The following is a 26,851-nucleotide window of genomic DNA, read 5'->3' as shown; positions in this document are numbered from 1 at the left end:
AAATACTCATGTAAATAACTCGTGTAAACTTAGTAGTTATTTATACATGGCCAGTCTTGTTTCATCTATATCCTCTACTCTCCCTATATATATAACTTTGAAGCAATTACATTTATTTCAGCCATACATTATCTCTAAAAGATAAACTTTTAAAAATGCAATTATCAAATATTTGTTTTTAATTTTTTGAACTGAATTAACATCAGTTTTATTATGAAGAAAAACAAAGAAATGACCTATCTACTGTATATGCATGCGTGTTTTTTAATACCATCAAATATGCAGTATTCAAATTTCCAATTTGCTTTGTTTTTTTTAGTTTGTTAGCCTAAATCAGGACTTAAGACTTAACATATTATGGTTAATTTAGGTTAAGTTTTAACCTATGGATTTCTCCTCCATCTCCATTTCTTTTCCCCTTGCAATTTAGGTGGAAGAAACTTTGTTCATTTTAAAGATTATCCTTTTTTCAGCCAAACCAAGCATTTGTCATTTTAAATTTTTTTCTTTTTTTTACTGAATTTGTTTGGGTGACACTGACTAATAAAATTACTTAGGTTTCAGGTGTACAGTTCTATAGCACATCATCTGTATATTGCATTGTGTGTTTACCACTCCAAGTCAAGTCTCCTTCCACCACCATGTGTTCTCCCAGAACTTCTGTTAACACCCTCCACCCCCAACCTTCTGTAATGAAAAAGTCTTCACTTATTTTAAAACCACTTAAACATAAAGGTTTTAAAAGTTTCAGTGTTTATTGTAAAGAATATCTGTCTTTCCTTTCTGATTTAAAATGTTTATACTTAGACTCTTGGTATAAATGGAAAACAACAGATTTTCCTGTTTCTTCAAAGAATCATTTTTAACATATGAAAGATAAATTATTTCATTTCTCTATTTTAAACAAACCTATAATTACCTGGTGTCACAAATACATGTAAATTCATTTCTCATTACGTGGTAGAACAATTTTTAACATAAATTTGATGCCTGAAGAAGACTGTTAGAAATTAGTGTTTTACTTGACATCTTTTGGACTCTAAACTCTGTATCTGAGCAACATATACCCTGTCTTGCTGGAAAACAGAATGCAGTGAGTGACAGCGTCCATTAGACAAAGCTATTTCACACTTCAAATCTATCCACTATAATTAGGGGTTATCTAGAGGAAAGTGACAACCATACATTTAAACCTTGATAGAGAAGAATAAGGCTTTCTTACTCCAAATTTGATGAGGCTTTTTGTAGAAAAGCCATATAAAACAGGGTTAGACATTTGCACTAAAGCATGTAGCTATGACTGTTAGCTTCGAAGGTGCAATATTTTAGACTCTGTATGGATTTTTTTTAACTGCCTGTTTTTTTTTAGCCCTTTTCTTTCTACCTCAAAATATTATTAGAGGATGGCATTCCAGTGTTTCTAGGTGGCACAAACAGAGCTAGGACTAGTAGAAATGATCCAGGAATTTCATAAGTGAGAAGAACAGTAACAGTTTCAAATTTCTGACTTCATGACTGAGTCCCTAGCCTTAGTCCCTCTACAACTCCACTATTACTTGTGGGAATAAAGTATGTGAAATTAGTCTTATACTGCAAACATAGGAGTATGCTTGTAAAGAGTCAAAGTATCCCAAAATACCATCAATCCCTCAAAGGATCTCAAAGACAAAAAAAAAAAAAAAAAGTAGGCATACTTGTCTAATTTAAAAATGAACGAAGCTTAAATGATGGTTATTACCAAACAGTGTTTTCAGCACATTTCTCAAATCTTATGAACTGGACAAAAGCTCATGATAATAGCTGCTTTTTAGAATTTTAACATCTGTGATGTTAGAAGATTCACTATAAATTGGTTACATGATCAGTAAATGGCTTAGTTTTTTTAATCAGCCCTTTATCAATAAAACAACTGCTGTGAATAATCTTAATCCTAAATATAAAGACTAGAAATTTAACTGTTCATAAAATTGAGTTAAATCGCATGTTTAGCAAAGGAGCCAATTCCTCCTCACTCTCTAACCCCCCCAACAGATTTAAGTTCTTGAATGTGGAGACTATGTTATTACTATTATTTTTATAGAGCTGTAACATATTCTAAAGTACATAAATACAAAGTGTATAATTTTGTTTTACACACACAAGCATATAATACAATGAAATTTATCTTATGGTTAAAATCTAGGTCAAGAAATTAAGTATTTCAACAACCTAGAAGACCCATTTGTCCCTTTCTAGTCAAAACCCATTTCTACTCAGAGGTTACCACTATTCTCATTTCCATCACCAGAGATTCATTTTGCCTGTCCTTGAACTTTATATAAAAATTGAATCATAGAGTGGACTCTTTTTATGTATGGCTTCTTTCATTTACTGTTACACTTGTGGGTTTCATGGTTTGGGTCACACTGAATACACAGCTCATTTTTGGGGTAACATGCCTATTAACCACACATCCATGTTGATGTCGATCAGTGGTTCATCCTTTTTGATGTGGAATACACCATTATATGAATGGAATGTAACACAATGTACTTATCCAGGGTGCTCTTGGCAAAGATTTGGGTTGTTTCCCAGTTTCTGGGTATTTTGAATAAACCTACAATGAACATTTATGTACAGGCCATTTGGTGGATATATGCAAGTGTTTGTCTTGGCTATACCAAGGAGCAGAATTGCTGGGTAATTGGGTAAGGTGTATATTTAGCGTTAGTAGAAATCAAGTTTTCCTAAGTGGTTTTACAAATTTATACTTTCACCAGCAAGGATAAGCACTTCAGTTGATTCCCATCCTTGCCAACACTGGGTATTGTCAGTCTTGGTTATTTCTGCTATTTTGGTGAATATACAATAGTATCTCATTGTACTTTTAATTTACATTTCTCTAATGACTAAAAGACTTTGAGCACTTTGTTGTATGCTTATTAGCCATTTAATTATTCTCTTTAGTGAAATATCTTAAGTCTTTTATTGATGGGCAAAAATACTTAATTTGTAGCACCTCTTTATATGTTTAGATAAAGAATTTACAGTTTTAAAAGTGTGAAGTATGTATTTTTAATGATCTTCCTCAAATGCTGTTTATTTAAAAAAAGATTCTATCACATAGTATATTCTGGAAATAAGTTTTTTGCTAGATATATGCCTAAGGTCTGTCTTTTCATTCTCTTAACTTTTGAGTAACATTAATGTTAATGGTGTCTAGTTTAAAAATCTTTTTTTTTTTAGATGGTCGATGCTTTCCTTGTTCAACTAAGAAATCTTTGCTTATCTCAAAGTCATGAAAATATTTTCCTATGTCTTATTCTAGAAGCTTTATATTTTACCTTTCATATTTAAGTCTTCACCCCTTCTGAATTAATTTATGTATATGTTGTTTAGTAGAGGTTTTTCACATGGATAGCTAATTGATTCCTGCATATTGAAATTGCCGTCCATTCCCCATTGGATTGCAGTACTGCTGCCTCTCTTATAAATAATATGTATATGTCAGTTTATAGACTCCCTATTCTATTTCATTAATCTATTTGTCTATTCTTGTGCTACCTTGATTATTGTGGCTTCATATGTCTCAATACCTGGAAGTATGAATCTCCAACTTTGTTCAACTTCTTCAAATTGTCTTGAGTATTTTAGGTCGTCTCCATTTCCACGGATTTTAGAATGTTTGTAATTTATACCCCTCCCACACACACCCCCCACCACCACACCCCCCCCAATCCTGGGATATTGGTTGGGATTATATTGAATATACAGTTCAATTTGGGAAGAACATGCCTATTAACTACAATGAGTTTTCCAATCCATGAACACAAGAGATGGTATTATTTTAAATGCATCAAGAATCGGTCCAGTATCACAACTTTTAGGCACAGGGCAAGCAAAGCCAAATCCACTAAAAAGTAATCCAATCTACAGCATCTTTTGCCTTTTCACAGTCCTTAGCAGAAGCATCAGCATTAATGTTAGAGATAAACAGCATGTCCACATTCAGAGAAGGGTTCTATTGGTCTCATGTTTGTATGATTCTTTATCCTACTTGTGACCCAAAGAGGCCTTGTTTGAGTTAGATCAGACTACACAAAGAAAAAGGAATGATTCTTCATTGCCTCCACTATCTCCTCTTTGCCTCCTTCACTCTTCTCTAAAGTACTCAAGAACTAAAAGATTTGGAAAAAGTAACTCCAAGAGAGAGAGATCACTGAGGTTATCTATCATTCTAGACCCTGATATTTCTCTTTTTCCATCACTTTCATTCACTTACTCTTCAAACAGACTGCCTACTGTGTGCTTTGTGCTATTGCCCAAGGACAAAAAAGCCCAAAACTTGGATTACAGGGGCTTTTACATAAACTTGTGTGTTTTTCCGAGAGGTTTCATCAAATTCTCAAAGACTAAGATTAAAAAAAAACTGAATCATCTCTTTTCCATGCTGATGATGTGTGTGTGTATACACATACACAAGAGAGTAGGTGGATAAAGTAAAGAATATTTTGCCAGATTTTGTAATAGCTCAGATTCTGACTAGATACTAGTGGTAAGTCAAACAACATCAACCTTTATGAAGTTAAACCTATTTCTGCTTCCCAAAGTTATTACATCAAAGTAACCTATCCGTTAAGATGATAAACAACCTGTACTTTAAAGAAAAATGTGTGTGTGTGTATATGTATGTGTGTGTGTGTCTTAATCAGCCAGATCACCTGAAATCAATGAATTTGATATTGTGACTTTGAAGGTATTTCAAAAGAAAATACAAAGCCACCCAGGGCTTTGAGGCTATTCTGACACATTAAAAAAATCCAAATTAAAATCCAACCTCCCCACAATGACTAGGTTAATCTTTCAAAATGTCATTTTCACCATGTTATTCTTTTCATCTCCTTCTATGCAATCAAATCTTAGTCTCAAAAGACTCATCTTTTTTTCTTTCTTTTTTTTGAAATTCTCACCTGAGAACATTTTTTCATTGCTTTTAGAAAGAGAGGAAGGGAAAGAGGAAAACATAAATGCAAAAGAGAAGCATCAGCTGGTTGTCTGGTTGTCTCCCATGTGCACCCAGACCAGGGATTGAACCTTCAACCTAGGTATGTGCCCTGACCGGGAACTGAACCCATAACCTTTCAGTTATGGGATGATGCATTAACCAACTGAGCCACACCAGCCAGGGCAAGATTCATCTTAAGGTTTATCTTCTCCATGTTTAAAGCATCTTTAAGATTCTAAGTCCAAACAACAATTTGTCTCTTCTCCTTAATATTATGATACTTGTCCACCAGCATTCACCTGAGATGCTTAAAATAATACAGCTACCAGGGCCTTAACCCCAGAGATTCCAATTTAGCAGGTCTGGATGAGACCTTTTAATCTGCATTTTTAAGGCTTACTAGTGATTCTAAAATACTTCTAGGTTAGGTCTCCCAGCTTTTTGGTATGCACAGAACACAGACTGTGCTTTATTAATGTTTAACCATGCAGGCGGTCCTCTCATAGCACCATTACCATAGTTTCTATGATAGTATTACACTCCTTGAGGGTAGAAAGCCCTACAAGCTAATGTAGTTTAGGAATACAGGATGTATAAAATGAAAGTTTACCAAATTAATGAATATGGCCTTTGAAACAAGACAGATTTAGACTCTAATCCTGTGCCACCTCCACCTTGGGAAAGTTACTTAATTCTAAGCTTTGCTTCATTCCTCTGTAAAGTAAGAATAACAAGCCCTCTGTGACAGAATTTTTAAGGATTACATGAATTAATGCATATAAAGCATCTAGCATATTTGCTGACACACAGCCTCCTCAAAAAAAAAAACAATAAAAAAAAAACCCCCAAAAAAACAAAAAAAGGACCGTATTTAAAAAATTTTTGTACCCTCTACATAACCTAGCACTGCACTCTATAAACAGGACACAATTAATAAACATCTGTTGCCTTAGCTATATCAAATACCAGTTGCTTCTTAGACATTCCACACATACCAGGTAGGCTGGCCCTAAGATGCTTTTGGAGATAGACTGCAAAGCATAACATAAATTCATTCTGTATAGAACAGTGGTGCCACACCATCTTCATCTCCAGCCACTTGCCTCACTCTTAAGTACTCCCACAAAAGTCACAAGCACTCTCTTATGACTGAGCTTATTAGGAGGAGCTCCAGACAGTGGTTGCTGTGTTTTAACTGGTGTGATTTTTAAGAATTCAGTTTGTTTCTTTTCTTACTCAATTAATTCTGACATTGTCTGTGTGACTTACTTAGTTGCTTTATAGGAATGAGTTATGAGAAAAAATACCAACAGCAGTCTATTATACCATCCCTCCTTTAATAAAAGAAGCCAAGATAGGTATGAGTATAATAAACTGTTGAAAACCTTAATAAGCATATCTCTGATGCCACCTTCAAAATATTTCTTCACTATGAATACCTACCTTCATTTGAGTGTTTGGTAATGTACATAAGATGTGTATTCCTTATTGCTAGGGAGGTACTCAGGCAAAAACTAAGCAAGCACTGGACATCATTTTAAATCACTTCCGAAATTTGAGGAACCAGTCATAAAACAGAGATGAGTGGTATTTTTAAAGTTTTAGAAATAAACATATTGCTAGGCAGTTCCAACGGACTGAAAGATAGCGATAACTTTTAAAAAAAGATTAAGGAAAGTGACTTCAATAGGGTAATCCATAAATGAATTATCTCAAAGGAGCTTCAAGTAAACATAAGTTTGATATTCCTAGTTTTACCAAATACTTCAAACTTACACAAATTTTTTTCTTAAAGAGAGAACCACACTTTGGCCAAAGTGCTAAAGGTACCTGCACAAACAAGCAATCAGACTCACAAGAAATTATTACTATTTTTCTGACAAAGTTTTCACTACAGTAATTAAAATACCACAGGTTCAGTACCAAATGCAGAATGTGAGGCGGTTTTCTTTTCACATAAACCCCAAAACTAACAGTCCAATGCTGTAATTCCCCCTGGTAAATTTTACATGTATCAAATTTTTACACTTGATTACAGACAAAGAGCCGAGAAGCAATCGTATCAAACTTTTAATTCAGGATTAAAGTGAAGCTATCTTTTAAACCACAATGATTCTATTCACCCATGAGTCTTGACAAATTTAAACACAACCAAAAAAAAGCTAACCTATGTTATTTAAAGAGCTGTACTGTTTTTTAAAGAGGGGAATCTGTTTCCTCATATCTTTAACTCAATCTCTGATTAGAAATATTATAGGATGAAAATAAAATAGGGGCCAATTATTTTCACTTAAATCACCCAGACTATAGGGTTGGCCGAAAAGTCTGTTTAGTTTTCTTCATGAAATAAGAGACACATTTTTCATTTTCACCAATAACTTTATTTATTTATTTATTTATTTAAAAGAATCTTATGTATTTATTTTTAGAAAGAGAAGAGAGTAAGGGGGGGGGGGAAACAACACTGTGTAGTTGCCTCTTGTGCACCCCCTACTGGGAACCTGGCCCACAACCCAGGAATGTGCTCTGACTGGGAATCGAACTGGCGATCCTTTGATTCACAGGCCAGCACTCAGTCCACTGAGCCACACCAGCCAGGGCACCAGTAACTTTATTGATTTGGGCATTTTGAGTACGTCAGCTATCTCCCACTATTGGCTTCTAGTGGGTAGAGGCCAGGAGTACTGTTAAAAATCTTACAATTCATAAGAGAGCCACCACAGCAAAGAATTATTTGACCAAATTGTCAACAGTACCAAGAAACTTTGCAAACCACTCTTGACACATTTGATCAGTCACAGCACTTTCTCCATATACCGCCCAAATGTTTTTTTCTGTGCTTCAGCTGTGTTTTTACTTTTCTTGAAAAAATAAAGTATAATACACCAAAAATGTTGCATATTTTCTTCCATCTTCAATATTAAAATGGCTGCACAAAAATTCACCAATTTTGATAAGTTTTTTTATAAATGTGCGTTGATAATATGATCTAACAATTGTTTTGAATGAAGTTAAAGACAACTAAGCACTAGAACTATCATATGGAAAAATTAAAAAGAAAAGAACTTTTTGGCCAACCAAATACATATTACATTCTATTTTTATATTGAATATTAGTATTGCTCTTCAGCTAAATATTAACATCTGCTTTACATCAATTAATATTTATCTGTCAATAAATGTTAGAATTCACTTAAACTTGATCCTTGTTACAAAAAAGGGTCTAATTTGTTGCAGATTTCCAAACCCATTCAATAACTTGTTTCTTTTTTAACCTGCTTTTGCTCTTTACCAATACAATTAAGCATGCTTAGGAAATAGTTTATCCCAAACATCAATTTCACTTACATTATCATGTTTAAAAAAACACAACATCTTCAATTCCCGGAAGACCCTTTTGCAAGAGACCAGATTCTGGAAGACGTTGGGCATCTTTTTGAGTGCTACTCTCTTTCCATCTCTTGGATCTGTTACTGACCTAAAGAAGCAATATTTGGGGGGAGAGGAAAAAAAGAGAGAAATCAATTCCAAACCTTGTTCTTTAATGTTTCAAAGCACGACAAATATCCTGATCCTAAAAACTCAATATTAAACCCACTTAATGCTTAAAATATCAGTAAGAAAGATTAAAAAAAGTACACCTCTATAATCAAAGGGAATGTTTAGTTCACAAAAGTCATTTGCCATGCTTTTTTTCTTGATTTTTAATCCTTGTCCAAATTTCTATGAACAGTTACTCTTTCTGAGAGGTGATTTAGCAATACATCTAGAGTTGGAGGACAATCAGTAGCAAAGCCATTTTAAAGATGGGAGGAAAAAGTATAGAACATTAACGTGATTGAGGTCAAATTAGTTTCATATGCTTTATTTTCAGAACCAAATTCAAGATGGAAGAGATGTTCACTCAGATGTTATCACATTTAGGTCAACATAGAGAACATAATGTGAATTTTTGGTTTCTTATATAAATGAATAGTTTTTAGTAAAAAGGACTGCAGTACCACTAGTAGTTGAACAGTGTCCCTTCCTGTTCCTATAACCCCCTTCTAGGTTATGATAACCTCTTTCCTTTTGTTTCTTAGCTCTTGGTATGATAGCTGTTTCCTGTAATTACTATCTTTTTAATAGTTCAGTGTCCCCGTTCTTTCTCCTTCAGCCTTCTAACACCTGTATAACCAGTTTCCTGTATTTCCTTGTGTTTGAAATACTAGTGTGGTTTCCATTTTTCTGACTGGACTCAACTGATACATATTTAAATCAAATAGTTTTTAAAAATCAATAAATTTAGTAAATATTGCCAACTGGCCATTTGGCAAACTGATTTTCCATAAATTAACATAAAAGTTTTTCCCCCTCCCACCCATCATCTATGAATGGTTGTCCTTGTATAATTTATTCTCATCTGATTTATTTTGCTAGATTCCTAATTACCATTCCCATCTACCATTAGCTTTTTCTTCCTGTTTCAGGTACCCAATGCTTTGGCTATGTCTCCCAGATGTGTCATTTAAAAATTTCATCTGTATGTCAACAATGCCTTTATCCAAAACTATTAATTAAAGTTTACAACAGAGCTGAGGATAGATCTCTGCAACAGATATAACATTAGAAACCATGAGACTGGCATCTAATCATTAACCTTGGTTATGGTTATTGAACAAATTATTCAATTAACTATATTTACTCTGTTTATTTCTCTGCCTTGTGCACAAGGAAATCAGACAATCATCAAATTGCCTTCCTGAAAATAAAGCATTCCTGTTATTTACTTATCTGAAAACCATACCAAACTTCTTTATGAATACCATGACTTCTTTATAAATTCATCTTAGTGATCACTACTTCCTTTCTAAGTGCTCATGAAAGTCTTAAATGGTGCGTTCTAGTATTTTTAAATAGCATGAAGACTCTTCTTTCTTCCACTGTCTGAAAATTTGGTAAAACAATTAAGTATTATTATTTTTAACTCTTCAATAGCTTTGAAATGTAATTCAACTAGGCTAAAAAAACCCCAACATTCTTGACAGTTGCTTAAAAAAATAACCAAAATCTACAACACTGCTTAAAATCCTATAAAGTAGAACAAATAGAAAGAAACTGAATTATTTAATTCAGACTACTAAAAATATTTTTCTCTGTTTAAATACACCACTTCTGTAGCTAGAAACTAGAAGAGAAAAATGTCTGTGAAATAGCAGGGAAGGAAAATTTTGGATTACAAATTGCATTTAATTGTCAATGTCTTAAATCTTTAACCTAGGACAATCAGCATTTTTTTTGTCTTTCATGACACTGCCATTTTTGAAGAGTATAGGCCAGCTATTTTGTAGACTTCCTTAATTTGGGTTTGTCTGCTGTTTTCTCATGATTCATTTCAGGTTATACATTTTTAACAAGAATAATACGGAGTTGGTGTCTTCTAGAGTGCATCACATTAGGAGATCTACGATGCCAATTTTCTACGTTACTGGTGATACACTTTTACACTTTGATGAAGTGTCTGTCAGCTTTCTCCATAGCAAAGTTGCTATTTTTTCCCTTTTTAACTGTGTAAATATTCTTTTATCAAACTCTGACCTACTACATTTGGCATCCACTGATGATTTTTGCCTGAATCAATTATTACTGTAATGACTGCCAAATGGTATTTTAATAATTTTAATACCTGCACAATATAGTTTTTAAAAATGAGTAAGCTGATTTAACCCAGTGCCCTTTCCAGAAGCCTCATAACAGCAATACTTCTTTCCGACTTCTCACTTTTTACTGGTCTTGACCCTATCTTAGAGGAACATTGCTCTCTCAAGGTCAGTACGGTGCCTTGTTGTTTTAAGGTAAAATTCACAAAGCAGCATTTTACTTTTATACTCATGCAAAAGTCAGTCATGCCTGTGCCTGGTAACAATATAACTCTAATGAATGTGAATAGCTGTGGAGTAATTTCACGCCATATTGAGTTTGTTCTCTCTTAACCTGAGGTAACAGATGCTTTAGTTCAGCACAAATAAATAGTACCACATCAGATAAGTATGGCAGCCTGTTACACAGGAATTCTTTTATTTTTCTTTTGTTACTGAAAGGCTCGCTGTGCTTAGCTTCTCTACTGCTGCAATATCCTGGTCATTCCAACTGCGTTTGTTAATAAAGCTCCAGCTGCAGAGATAAGGAAGAACATTTAAGGCAACTTTCTTCATTTCAGGAAAAAAGGGGTCTTCCTTTAAACTACAATTCACTTATTGGTCACTTACTTTCTCTGCTAAATACTGGATGCCTTAAATAAAACAGTGCATCTGTCATTTCATCTGATTACCTTCATGGGCATTCAAGTTATACTAACAATATTTACTTTCTAATTTTAAATTAATGTTCAATTCTGCAAACACTTAATAAAAATGAAGTTTAAGGGTTGTGAAAAAGAATCTTTTCTTATATCTGCTCAGAGTGCATCAATCCCCTGCACTTAGAATGTAAGTTCAACTGTTTTTTTAAACAGCTAGAAGCCGTTCTTCCAGAAGCCATTCTTCTGAGAGATACAAGGTCAGTCAAGTGTGTACAGTACCAAAACCAGAAAGCTTTTTGATCTGAGGTGGTCATTTTGCTGTAGTTTTCTTAATCCTAGGAATCTGTGACCAATGCTACAAATTTGCTTTTATTACTGGTAAGCAGAAGGGTTGGAATGAAACAAGAGTGAAACTTATTATGGGGATATTTTCCCAGGCACTGGAAAAGCGATTTTCAACTGGTGTGCTGCAAAAAATTTAAAAACAATACCTGACTACTTGGTCAGGGGCACTGACCTCTTTTCCTTTAGATTATCAAGTAAAAAAATGACAATGGCCAACACAACAACAGCCACCCAGTGTGAATCAATCAAAATTATACCAATTTTTTTTATCAGATTGGCAAAAAAATGTATTTTTTGGTGTGCTGCTGAATTTTAGTAGCTAATTTATGTGTGCTATGAAATGAAAAAAGTTGAAAATTACTGCACTAGAATGTTATATTACATCTTTAAATTAGTATAACTACTCAGCAAGAATCTCCAAGAAATATGCTCCTCATTCATTTTATGTAACGAATCTTTTCTGCACACGCTTTAGCAGTTTTAAAGTTCATGCTTCGAATAAAGGTTTTAACTATTCAAAGCAAATAAATAACTTATAATGAGAATGCTTCAAGTTGGATTAAGAAATCAGGTTCTTCTAATTCTATTCACATAAATGTATAATCAGTAGCCTCTATTTTTTGCTATACATACAATTACTCTATCAACTGCACCCATAGCACACATCTCAATAACAGAATCTCCTAACTAGATTCCTAAAAAGATTATTGCTTTCATATTCATTTTGAAATTCATTTCCTTAAAAGTTATTTTTACTTGTATTTAGATTGTCTAAGAAAACAATAGCAAATTATGAGGCAAAATTTCTAACAAAATCTAAAAAATGTATCTTATTTGTAACTTAGTCTTTGTTGTATGTTCAAAGATACTATAGATTAAGGAATAAGAAATTTATTTTTATGTCTATTGTCTTTCTAACCAGAATTTTAACAAGCTATAGTTTGTGTAAACTCTGACATAATTTACAGAGGAGCATGCTATATAGAACAAACCTTCTAGATGCCCCTGTCTCCACCTAAAAACACTTCAAAAAATTCTCATCTTTCATTACTTAATCTGTTTCATCAGTTAGGGTTTTCTGATTTTTTAAAAAATGTTTATCCAAATTTGGTATTTGTTGAGTTAGCTCTACATATAAGAGAGACCTTTTCTTTTTAAAAATATACTTAAAAATTTTCCCCAAATTTGTTTATCTGAAATTACAAGGAAAAAAGGCCTTATACATGGCTCAACTAAAGCAGTGAAACAGTTCATTCTTTTTCTCATGTCCTACCACTATGAGTAAGAAGCAAAACATCTACCTTTAACTGAAAGAGTTAAATATGAACTTCAACATTTTCCAACTCTGTGTTTATTTTAAATAAGTAGAAATATCAATGATCCCACCAGTTGAGACAGTACTAGGCCATCCTGATCTGCAATGAGACACTAACGGGTACTGACAAGAGAGCAGGAATAAGAACAGGCACGTGATTTAATATGGGGCTGTCATATTTATTTTCAAATAGTTATTACTAGTGAATAAGATCTAACTTTTAAGACCTCCTCAACTCCCCACCAATAATCACTAATTTAAAATATAGATGAAAATCATTTAATGTTAATTATTGTTGTCTTGGGAATATTTATTGTTCTTTAGACCACAAATTAATTAGTTCCATCCTTGGTGAAGATCCTGGGAGGACAGAGACTCTTCCTCTTCAGTCATGGGCAAATATCTCTATGAGGAGTCTGTCCTGCCTACAGGAAAGTTGCCAAACTGTCTTTTCAACAGGGATTTTCACAGCCGGTTCTGCGAAGTCTAGGAAGTTTTCATAGCCCACTAGCTACAGCTGTCTTCTAGAACCAGACCTGTGAATGGTGGTGTGGGTAGGAAAACCAGTTGGAATTAGAGAAAGGTTTCTTTAAAAAGCTCCAAAGGAAAATTATTCACAACTGCACCTACTTCCTGAATTTTAACACTTTCAGCAAGAAGAGGTTACAAAGGGTAACCAAAATTAAAAACAATGTCACACAAAAATGTGGTGCTTTTAATCCTACTGATGATTTCCTGATAGATACGTGTTCTGTAAGAGGAACACTGAGGAATATAAACTTTTTATAATATTAAAGAATGGGAATTTTTGTTGTACATCAAGTTTACAAATATACAAGACACCAAATGAAAGGACAGTTTTATTCTCATGGCAGGTTTTTAACAATATGGCTTTGCCAATAATTGTAATGAATTTAGAAAGGAAAGTTCACATCACCAGAAAAAAATGATTTTTAATTGCCATAAAGAATGTTTTACCATTTAGTATTTCAGTGGCTAAGCTAATATTTATTAAAATATTTAGGAAATAAATATTTACTGAGGAAGTAAATACTGTTAGTATAACTTGAATGCTCATGAAGGTAAGATGAAATTATTAACATAAAATGTAATTCCCAATATGCTGTTAAAAGCAAAATGAACATACCAACCAAAATACCAATAAAAAGTCATTTTTGAAATAAAAGGTGAAATTTGAATATGGCATGGAATTATGGTTATAAATAAAATGTCCCTATTTTCTAGAGATGTATTACTTAAACGTATATAGGTGAAATGATGAGATCTAAGGTTTGTTCTAAAATACTCCAATAACTATTATTGAAACAAATAAAGCAAATCTTGATAATTATTGAATCTGGTTGGTGAGTAAAATGGAGTCTAACTATTTAAAATAAAAAATTCAGGTTTTAAATTTTTCAAAATAAAATTGAAATGAAAAACTTTTAAAAATACAAAAAATACTGTTTATAATATCAATACCCAAAATCTGAGATTAAAGCTGGCAAAAGCTATGCAAGACTTCTACACAAAAAGACTAAAAAATGTTACTGAAATTAAAGACAAATAAATGGAGAGACATGCCATATTCATGGAGTAGAAAACTCAATATTGTAAAAATTTCAACTATCCCCAAGCTAATTTAAAGATTCAATGAAATTCTAATCAAAACCCCAATAGGTTTCCTTTTGTGAAATTACACAAATTACTTTAGAAGTTTTTTTATAGATAGACATGCAAATCATACCAAGGTCAGTGAAGACACTCTTGAAAAAAAAGGTGGGAAAAACTGTTCTACCAGATATAAAAATTTATTATAAAGCTACTAATTTAAACTATAATTTGGGAGCAACTGACCAATGAAAGAGAAATAAGACCCAGAAACAGATTCACCTACATAGGTACTTAGCTTTATCATAAACGTGTCTCTGCAGTCAGGAATGCTGTGCCTTGAACTTTGGTTTCTCAGCCTCAAACCCATCTTTCTAAACAATGCTCTATAATACTGAGGCTAACACTCTCAAAGCTAGTTTGGTTTTGCCAACTAGCTCCACGTTAGGCTCTGCCAATAGGGGGCTTCAGGGGTAACTGTAAGGCTGTAGAAGGAAAAAGGGATTTGCTCCTTCCCGCGGGCTTCCTGCCTGTCTCTTGTTTTTGTGTCACCCTAGCAACACTTCTTCATTCCCAGCAACGCTTTCCTGTAACAACAGGGGGAACCCAGTTATAGTTTTCCCGGCACTTGCAGAACCAGCTGCATGGGGATCCTGTCCTAAAAATTCCAACCTCTTCTCTTTACTCCTCTAGCTGTAGGAGTGGTACCTAATAACTTCCATGATACCTCTTGTTCTCCTCATCTTTTCAGATACCTACAACCTTCCTTGTAAAATTACAAACAACTTTACAACCAATTAACAATCCCCGCCCCCCTGCCCCCGTATTAAACTGTTACAATTTCTTTCCTGATTGGACTCTGACAAATACAACATTCTTTTCAATGTATGGTACTGGAACAACTGGATAGCCATATGAAAAAGCAGAATGAACTTTCACCCCTACTTCACTCTATACACAAAATAAATTCAGGTTGATTACAGCTATAAATGTGAAAATAAAAATCATACAGCTTTTAGAAAATAACACATAGGAGAATATTTTTATAATATGGGGTCAGGGAAAGATTTCTTCAATGGACACAAAAAGTACTAACCATAATGAAAAAAAAACCCCATGTATTTGACTACTTTAAAATCAGAAAATTTTTATTCTGTACATAGTTAAGAGTAAAAACTCAAGTCACATAGTAGAAAATGCTTGCAACACACATATAAGGAACAAAGGGCTTTTATCTAGATATATACAGAACTCCTATAAATCAATTTTTAAAAAAGGCTTAAATAGGCATTTTACAAAAAAGGACATTACAAATGGCCAACAAACATGAAAAGGATCTTAACCTCTTTAGTCATTTGGGAAATAAAATTAAAACCACAATATGAACATATTATATAACCACCAGAATGGCTACTATTTAGAAGTCTGATTATACCAAATGTTTGGTGAAGATGTAATGCAATGGAAATTTTTATAGACTGCTAGTAGGAATGTAAATTGCTATAATCACTTTGGAAAACAGGTTGGCTATATATACTAAAGTGAAGAATGCATACACTGTGACCTAGCGATTTGACTCCTGGGGGAGTCAAAAAAATATGCATGCATATACACGCCCCCCCAAATGTGCATACCTATATACTAAAACACGAATAGCAGCATTCATGGTAGCAATATTTGTAATATCCTTAAAACCAGAAAAAAACAAGTATCTATAAACAATAGAATGGACAAATTATTGCATATTCATATAGCAGAATACAGAGATTAAAATGAACGCTTGCTACATGAAATAACAGATGAATCACACAAACATAATTTTTATTTTTTTGTTTTTGTTGTTGTGAAGAGAGGGAGGAAGAGAGGGAGATGGAGAAGGAGAGAAATATCAATGTGAGAGAGAAACATGTATTGGTTGCCTTCCTTATGAGCCCCGATCAGGGACCAAACCCACAACTCAGACACATGCCCCAACTGGAATCAAACTGGAGACCTTACAGTTTGCCGGACCATGTCCAACCAACTGAGTGAGCAACACTGGCTGGGGTTCACAAATATAATTTTGAACAAAAGAAACCAGCCATAAATGAATAGATACTGTAATGTTTCATTTCTGTATTAGTAAAACATACAAGAAAAGTTAAACTCTAATGTTTAGGGATGCACAATCAATGAGGGGACCAGAGGGAACTTCTTGAGCGCTGATGATGTCTTGTTTCTCTAATGGATGGTGGCTACAGAGGTATGTACTTTGTGATAAACCTCTGGCTGTATATTTTATTTTGTGTACATTTCTGTATGTGTTTTTATATAACTAAAAAGGTAAAGACAGCCCTGGCTGGTATGGCTCAGTGGACTGAGTACTGGTCTGTGAATCAAAGGGTCACCAGTTCAATTCCCAGTCAGGGCACATGCCTGGATTGTAGGCCAGGTCCCTAGTAGGGGGAGTGCAAGAAGCAACCACATGTCCATGTTTCTTTCCACTTCTCTCCCTCACTCCCTTCTCCTCTCTCTAAAAATAAATATTTATTTTTAAAAGACAAACTTCCCAGTTAAGTTTGAGTATAAAAAAAAGCTTTTTAGATCTGCACTCTGTATAATGGTTAATTTTTAAAGAGGAAGATTCTGTTTTTTTCATAAAGATATATACATCTATTCCAGCCCAATGGATTTTGCCTATCTTTCCTTGTCCCATGGGTTCATTCTGTAAAGAGGAATACATATAATATTTTTCTTTTATTTTGGTAGAATTCCAAAGGAATTTGCTTGCTTAAAAAAATGTCTTCTTCATCATTACACAAGAATATGTTATTAAGCATTCCACAAGAGAGCGATGTCAGCAGAATTACAGCCCCACTCCTAATCTAATCACAATCTCCTAGCTTCTTTCATTGTAAAGCAAAATGCTGAAGCAGCTACAATATAGATATGCTTCAGGTTTTTAATTAGTTAGCCTTTTAAAAATAACCAAAACCAAAAATATTGTAAGTACAAACAGGAGGCAGAACTTCCAGCTGTGGCAAACTGAAACATTCAGCAAAACTTCTCCCCCAAAAAACAACAATGAAATTGGACAAAAGTATCAAAAATAACCATTTCAGGACTCCGGAAAACAACCAAAATCAAATGACAAACTTAAAAGTATTTATGAGAAATTATGGAACTATGGGTAAGAACAGTGGGAGTCAGTGGTATTATTGCTTGGGGCTGCTCCTTACCTACCTTCCATCCCCCACCCAAGCACAGTCCATTCAGTAGTTGTACCTGGGCAGGGCTGGCCATGAAAAACCAGGAGCTTCATTGTTAGAGGGTGCTGATGTTATTTGAAGTGAAGGGCAAAAACTACATACCCGATGGCATTAAGAGTAAAAGTATTAAACTTGACTGGAAAAGAACAAAGAAAGCCTATAGATCTGCTAGCCTGAGGCTGCTGTCCCAGTTGGGAAGAGGGACAGACTAACAGAAATCAAGGGGAATAATGGTGGAAAGAAGGGGAAGGGACTAGACAAAGAACATATATGAATGATCCATGGACATGGACAACAGTGTGGGAGTTGACTGTGGGAGAGGGAGGTGGGATGGGCAGAGGAGGGCAAAGGGGGAAAATTGGGACAACTGTAATAGAGTAACAATATCAAATGATTTAATAAAAAAAGATATTTAATGAAGATATTCTGGAAATGAGAGTCTTGTAGGAGGCTAGGTAAACTACACACATCACTAGCCAACTGGAGGCTGTATATATACTCAAGAATTGACAGAAGAGAGTCTAAGCTCTCCACGAACCATAGCTTCCCACACATGAAAAAGAGAACTGTGAGGCTCAGCAGAAAATAAAGGCTGGGGCATACCTGAAAACTGGATAAGCTCCCTACCACACAGATGAAATCAGCAAAGGACAGACAGAAGCCTTACTAGGTCAAGGTATTTGATTGAGTACAACCTTTAACCAATCACTGTTGACCACTAAACTATATAGACACAAGGAGGACCTTAAGGAGGCCAGGCTCAAAATTTAAAATAACAATTAAAAAACAAAACAACTGAGCAGAGACTTGAGTGGCTGCACTTCACAGGGAAAAGATTCTGCATATTTAGTCCCGTCAAGTTAATTAAATATAATTAAATAGAAATACACAATAATAGTAATAATGACAACCTTCAGGGATGGGATAGGGGCTAGGGAGGAGTCACATCCAAAACTGTTATAATACACCAACGATTTTCAACCCTTTTCATCTCATGGCACACATGAACTAATTACTAAAATTCTGCAGCATGCTAAAAAAAGTATATCTTTTGCCTATCTGACCATAAAAAGGGCGTACCGTATTCTGCCATAATGTGCTCCCATGTATAATGTGCAACCGCATTTTGTGCACATTATACATGGGATTATTATACCCTATGGCACATAATCACTATACCCATATATAATGTGTATCCTTATTTTTCCCTCAAATATTTGGGCAAAAACATGCACATTATACATTGCAAAATGGGGTTGTTTTTTTTTTTTTAATTTATTCACACTGGGCAGCTATTGTGTTGGCTGTTGTGATTTTTTTATGTGACAATCTAAGGGAAAAGATATCATTGCCTCCAATTAAATAGTTTGGTATTGCACGTTTTAAAAATTCTTACGGCACACCAGATAAAAACTGCTGCAATATATTTTCAAATATATCCAGTTTTTAACAAAAAATTGTAAGACATGTAAAGAAGCAGGAAAATGTGACCCACACTCAGGGGAGGGGAGAAACTAGTCAACAGAAACTTCCTGAGTGGGTCCAGATATTGTATTCAAAAGCAACTACTATAAATATGATCAGGAATTCAAGAAAATCATGTTTAAAAAATTAAAGGAAACTATGGTGACAACGACTCAACAAATGGGAATCTCAACACACCAATATAAAAAAAAAAAATTCAAATTCTACAGTTGAAAAACATGTTATAAATTAAAAAATCACTAGATTGGCCCAACAGCAGATTTGAAATACAGAAGAATCAGTGAACTAGAAATTATACAATCTCTAGAACAGAGAGAAAAATGTTTGGAAAAAAACAAACAGCACTTCAGAGACCCATGCTATAACCCTAAGAGTACCAACATACATCTAATGGTGTACTCGAATGCAGGTCCAGCTCTTTGTCTCAATGAAAGCCAAACTGGTGAGACAGGTGCTGGTGAGAAGGAAAGTGGTTCATTAGGATGCCAGGAATTTGAGAAGATTGAGGACTCTTGTCTCAAACTCCATCTTAACATCTCAGTGAAGGCAAAGTTTTTTTTATAAGGAGGGAGAGGGAAAACAGAACAAAGATATCAAGGGGCGAGGACTAGAAAGTTCTCTATGTACAGAACAGCACAGTCCATTCCCATAAGGATCTTGAAATTGGTCAAGTGATGGTCTGATGTGCATCATCCCAGTTTTACAGTTGAAAGCCAACAAATCTAGAGCTGGGATAACTGAAGGTTGGAGTCTATCTTTTGAAGTTAGTTCCTATGACTCATAAAACATGCTGCTTATCTACAAGTTACATATCAGTCAGGGTCAGAATTTACAAAAACAATGTCAAAAGAATGGTGGGGTGTTACAATTCCCCACTGTTACAAAATGACCCAACAAGCACCAGAAAAGTCTGAGTAAACCTAAGACAAGAAATTGAATCAGTAATCCAAGATACTCACTCAATGAATAGCCCAGGTTCAGAGGACATTGCTAGTCAATTATACCAAACATTTAAAGAAGTACCAGTCCTTCACAAATTCTTCCAGAAACTGAGAAGAAACCATTTCCCAAATCATTTTATAAGGCCAAAGCCAGAAAATGACATCACAAGAGATGAAAACTACAGCTAAAAACATCTTAACAAATGAGTAACAAATCAAATCCAACAATAAAAATATCCAGCCCCCATTCATAATTAAAAAAAAATTTTTAAACTAGAAAGAGAAAGGAACTTCTTCAACCTGGTAAAGGACATCTATTAAAAAACCACAGAATTAACATTTTACTTCACAGTGAAAGATGAAATCCTTTCTGCAAAGATCAAGGAACAAGGCAAAGGTGTCTTGCTCCAGCCATGTCTATTAAGTTTTACTGGAGGTCCTTGTCAGCCTCATATTCTGATTTTATGCTGTACAGTTTCCCCCCTTGATAGCTACAGTTTTTACATTTATCTAAATAGATCAAATATTAATCATTTAGTCAAAGAAATACAGAAAATGTGTCATTTTCTCTTTTTTAAAATTTTAATCTCAGTATTTTAATTCATTTAGAAATTCCAAAAATGTATTCATTTATAACAATACAAACCATGAATCAATTTTTGAAATTGTTACTTTGTCCTATACTTATTTTTCAACTGATAAAATTTGGTAATTACCACCCAATATGTCTCACAACTTTTTCATTTATATTTCATTGCCATTTTATCAAATTCTTTAAAGCAGCTATTACCAAATTTCCATATCAGAATCAACAGGTGGGCTTTAGGGAAAAAAACACGAAAAACCAAAACAATTCTATTTCATTACGCTGGTAGTAGGACCTATATGAATGTGTTTTTAGAAGCTCCCAAATGACTTTGACTTTAACCTGATTCAAGAACTATTGCTTTAAACACAGTGCCTTTGAAACTTTAATGTACATCAGGATCCCCCCAAATTCTTAAAATCTTAAAATGTAGATTGATTCACTGTATCTAGGGTGGAGAATTGAGATTCTGCACTTATACAAGCTCCCAAGTGATGCTGATGTTGCTACTGTCAAGCCTTTAAGATATGATGGTATCTTATTTGATTAAATATTAAATATACTAATACAGTAAACACAGGGCTTTAATACATTTGGCCTTCCCATTAGCTAAAGTACAACACCCCATTTAGTCAAACTTCCTTTATGCTTGCCATTAAACTTTTATTGTTCACATACACAAACATTAAGTTGAAGTATTTAATGTGTACCATTGTAAGTATATATTTATAGTATATAATCTATTGTTAAAACACAGTAACATACAGATGCTCCTCAACTTACAGTGGGGTTATATCCTGATTAACACTGTAGTATATCCGATGTTTACCCCTGTGATCTTGTGCCTGACTGGGAAATGTGGCTTGTTGTCTTTACCCGGCATCATAAGATACCCCTAGCCTGGGAAAAGATCAAAATTCAAAATCTGAAGTATGGTTTCTGTTGAATACATATTGCTTTTGCACCATTGTAAAGCTGGTAAATTGTGAAGTTGAACCACAAGCTGGATCCTGTCTGTACTTTAAATTTAAAATTTGTAACTTTCCTAAATTCAATTATGGTGCTGTATTCTTTAGATTTTCTAGGTATGCAACTATCATTTACATTGAGATAATTTAATTTCCTTATTGCATATGCCTGTACCTCACTGCATTTTTAAAAAACATTTATATGTTGGCTTACATTCAATAACAGCATTGTTTTATTTTTTAAAATGAAAGATGTCTCTCCTTTTCCAATTTGGCTAATGTTGACTTTTAGTTACCAATATATAGAGAAAACCTATTTCCTTTATACTTTTCAAAGTTTTAGAAGTAGGTATTGATTTTTAGAATATTTTAAAATATTTTGGGAATATTATGATTTTCACTAATTTTCTTTTTTAATTTGCCAGGTTATAAATCCTTCAGAGCCAGGACTCTACTATAAATATCTCTGTATCTTCCCAGAACTTATAATACATTCCATATTCTATGTCAACAAACATTGGTCTAATTAATTTTACTATTTCTGCTAGTAATGGAATAGATTATGGCAACAGTTTTCCTTACACCAAAGTAATCTTGAATTTCTAAATCTTGAATACTAAATCTCACTTGGTCATGGTCAATATATTTTCTTAAATGTTAAATACCTTTTACTTTGCACTTTATTTATATTTTTTATGTTAAGAGTTTTTTTTCATCCATGTTTATCAACAAGATTGGTTTTCATTTTCATGTCCTGGTCTTATCAGGCACCATATCTGCCTGTCTCAAAAAATAAACTGGCAGTGTTTAATAGCTAGTTATATGACATAGGTATTACATGTTAAAAAATATTCAACAGTTGTTCCACCATATTTTGTTTCCTTTTACAACTGATTTATTCAAAGTATCTAGTTAGGTAGGAGTCTAAATTTTTATTAAAAAATTACCCATTTCAGTAGTTCTCATCTTAATTTTGTCTATCTAATCACTCTTGTCCTTAGATCCTTTTGAGATATATAGATTTTTCTTATTGAAATAGACATACAGTTGAACAAAACGCTTAGTTTTAGCTTTGCCAGTCTTGTAAGCTGAAAAATTACTAATGGAGGTTTTTATGTCTTTCAAGTAGTACAGCTTTTTGTAGTACATATTTCCCTTTCTCATCTGGTTGAAAATCTGCTGTTTTGCTACTCAAATCTATCTTACTGCACTACATAATCTAGGATAATGTATATAAAATTTATGCTGCAAATATTTACTAAGGAATTGTGTGTATTCAAATCTGTGCATTTAAAATAAAGCACATATGCTTACTATTTACATTTCATTCTCTAAAAAAATGTATCTTATTATATTACTGAGAGCAATACATTCTTGGCTTATTTTAATTAAAATTCTGGTAGTAAGTTATTTATTGTCTCCTACTTGAGTATTCTGGTACACAGTTCTTGCAATTTATCAGTTTTCCCGTTACATAATCTGAAACACATCTGCTGGCATATGAGAAGCATGGTATACAACACATATTCCAATTTTACAAAGTAAGTTTTGGGATAAATCCTTTATGTATATTCATTATATATGAAATGAAATAATTTTAAAGTGGTAATGTATCAGAAAACACTATTTTGTTCATATACATGGATGAAGCACACTGTGTAACAATTTTGTTGAGAGAAATAAGTTCTGAATATGAAAAAATTTTCTAAAAACTAAAAAATTTTAAGAGGTCAATCTTATTTGAGGTTATGTTTTCAATAAAATAGGTACAGTGAGGTACACAAATCATTATTCTATGTACTTTGCATAGGTTCTTAAACCACAACCCACATACGTTAAATGCAGGGTTTTAGAAAGCATTCATTTTGGAAAAAATACAATGACAAACATTGTAATTTACCCCTGATTTTTAAAAAAAATATTTATTTATTTTTAGAGAGAGGGGGAGGGAGAGAAGTATCAATGTGTGGTTGTCTCTTGCATGTCCCCTACTAGGGACCTGGTCTGCAACCCAGGCATGTGCCCTGACTGGGAATCAAACCAGCAACTCTTTGGTTTGCAGGCTAGCACTTAGTCCACTGAGCCACACTAGCCAGGGCTCCATCCCTGATTTTTAATCATGGAAAATACAACAATAAAGAAAATGGAACCACCCACAACAGGAACATCAAACACTGCAAACAATAAATTTTTTTTCACATGTTGGCGTCCAACCCCAGGGCTGCATGCAGTCTTGGCTCTGGGCACTGAAGCCTGATGGCATGATGCAGGGAGCAAAATGGCTCTAAATGAGCAGGGTGATCGCAATTAGTTAATGTCTACTCCAGGCCCACCTGGGGAAATGGGGATGGGCTCAGTGTTGCTAGTAAGATATAATAAGGGCTTTCTTCTTTAGCAGATCTATGGGTAAATCACCAGGTCTTCCTCATGGCTCAATGAACAAGGGACAGGGGGAGGATTTGGCTCCCCAAACACCTGGCAGGGGTGTATCTGTTGACTGAGACTTTTTCCCAAATCCATTTTTCACCAACAAATGACATCTGCAAGCCTTTGAAGAGTAATGCATATTTTCTCCCACTTGAAAAGACAGTTAGCTGGAGGGAAAGAGAGGAAAACACCATCTCAGGTTTAGATTTGAAGCATACCAATCTTTGGATAAAACAACAATTTATATTACCAGTTTAAATATATGTATAGATTAGTATAATATATAGATTATATAATTAAAAACTATAAAATCTTAGGTAAAGAGGGATGCATTTGCTTCAGACACAGCTCATTAGCCATGTTAGAGAAGCCACCTGTTACACCACAGCTAGAATTTCAGGTGTATATTACATGGTAGGAGGGTTTTCAATTCCCCGCTGAGCTATAAATTTGAAAGACAGTGTTGGGTGAAAGGAGGCCCCTGTTTCCTCTCCCGTCAGCTAAGACAGAAAACCCTGAAACAAGATAAAGATTCAAGGTAGCAATCAGAGAGTCATGCAGAGCGTGGATGAATACAGGAAAATGGTCTGCTGCCTGGCGTTTTACTGCGGAAACATCTAACAAAACCATCCTAAGAACTCAGATAGAGAGCAGGCTGACAGTCCTGGGGGTGGAGGTTGGTGGGGGAGGATTTGAGGCGGTGGAGAGATGGGATGGAAAAGGGAGGGGGAGAAAAAAGAGACAATTCACGGACATGGACAACACTGGTAATTGCAGGGGATGGGAGTGGAGGTGGAAGAGGGTTAGGGGGAATAAACGGTAATGGAAAGAGTACAATAAAAAATTTTTTTTGGAGACCACCTGAAGAATGGAAGGCTACTAAGTAGGATTAAAGTGGGATTCAACGGTGCAACAGTTTTTAGTAGTCAGAGTTCAAAGAAGGTCGCCATAAGAAAGCCATAAAATGAATTTAGAACTAGGGCAGCAGCAGTTTGTTTTTAAATAGTTTCTTATATCCAAAATACCATCCCAGGGAAATAGCAAGGCTTTCTTGGACCTACAGGGTTCCATGTAAAAAGATTTCAAGATCGTTTCCTCCTACTGCAAATTACTTCCACATGGATCCTGAGTCTCGCCTTGAGAGCCTTGCTTTGCTCGTTGTCAGTTTCACTTCGGGAAGGATAAGTCTAACCATTAAAGTCATGAGGATGAGAAATGTCAAGTTTGCCCCAAAAAAGATAAATCTGAAAACTACCACTTGCAACATCTAATAAAGAAAACTAAAACCCAGCCCATATTCTACTGACTGTCCCCACTTTGATAAAGTAAAAATGATTGCTCATATATAGCAATTTGGTTTTGGGTCACACAAACCCACAAGAGAAACAAACCAGAGAAATAAGACACTCCCAAGGACAAACTGAGAAGAGGCATAGAAAAAGCAGCCATACATCTATTCCATGACCATATCTCAAAATCACTTGCTCATTCTTAGAGAATATAGTTGTTTTGGTAAACAATGAATAAAGGGAACATCAGACAGTAAACATATTCATCATTAGTATGGCTCAGTCGGTTGGGCGTTGTCCCGCAAAGCAAAAGGTTGACAGTTCTATTCCAGGTCATGGCACATGCCTGCGTTGCAGGTTTGGTCTCTGGTCAGGGTGTGTAGAAGAGGCAACCCATCGATATTACCCTGACATCGATATTTCTCTCCCTCTCTCCCTTCCCCCTCTCTCAAAAAAATAAATACAATCTTAAGAAAAAAAATATTATTAGTCAAAGGGCTGAAAAGGAATTCTGAAGTGTTTGACTTAAGAAGCAACTACAACCAAAAATAAAATTAGAATGTGAGTATACAAAATGATAAATGTATGAATCAAAAAATTAGCAAGTGGTCAAAATAAATTCTTCAAAAAGTTTATCAATCTTGTAACCGTTTCCCTTGAAACTTTAGTTGACCTACAAACCTGCTAAGTTTCAGAAGATATTAGATCTTTGCCTATTTTCAAAAGTATTTATTCAGAATTCGGTTTCAAAAGTTCATCACTGACATACTAATTTGCCACCACTATGATAATCAGATACAACTTAAATTCTAAGCATATTTCCAAATCCATTATCATCTCATTTGTAAATATGCATGAAAAATTTCCTTAATTAAATCTATAGGACTTTAAATATGCAGTGACTATCTGAAGCAGCTCTCCTTGAACTGTTTTTAATATATGGTTGAATACAAACTTTTGAACAAAATTTTTCACATTACAGAAGTTCCAAAGTTCAGAAAATTGAGAGCAGAAAGATTTAAACTCGTAGTAAAAAAGCATGCAATGCATAATCTCAATGGTGGCCGGCTTACTAAGCTTCTGTACTTCCAGGGAGTGACCTACAGGATTCACCATGTCACTCTCACACAGCATTTACACTGGTGTGTATGGGGTGTGTGTGTTGCAAGAAACAGGGTAGGAATCACATATATAAAACTTATGTCCATTTCATATTGAGAACGAAACGGCGACTTCTAAGCTTCCTTATGTTAGACCAAAAACTAGAAGTGCTGCTCTCTTTTCAAATGACTATTCTTAAGCATGCAGCTTAAAAGTCCTCTGAAGAGTTAGCTTTAGCACATAATGAAGGCAGAATAAATTTATATAACAT

At 34.3% G+C, this 26,851-nt stretch overlaps 1 protein-coding gene across 1 annotated transcript in view; it reads right to left on the bottom strand.

Annotated features, from left to right (window-relative positions):
- Positions 1 to 26,851, bottom strand: part of NLK (nemo like kinase) — a 141,984-nt gene that overhangs the window by 55,672 nt on the left and 59,461 nt on the right. Inside the window, exon 2 of the mRNA XM_054573189.1 lies at positions 8,333 to 8,462. Coding sequence (XP_054429164.1) covers positions 8,333 to 8,462 — 130 coding nt within the window. The remainder of the gene's footprint in view (positions 1 to 8,332; positions 8,463 to 26,851) is intronic.

Source organism: Pteronotus mesoamericanus, unplaced genomic scaffold (genome assembly GCF_021234165.1).
Source record: "Pteronotus mesoamericanus isolate MK-2021 breed Mesoamerican mustached bat unplaced genomic scaffold, CSHL_Meso_final contig_246, whole genome shotgun sequence".
NCBI lineage: Eukaryota > Metazoa > Chordata > Mammalia > Chiroptera > Mormoopidae > Pteronotus > Pteronotus mesoamericanus.
This window is presented reverse-complemented; position numbering and strand designations above follow the sequence as displayed.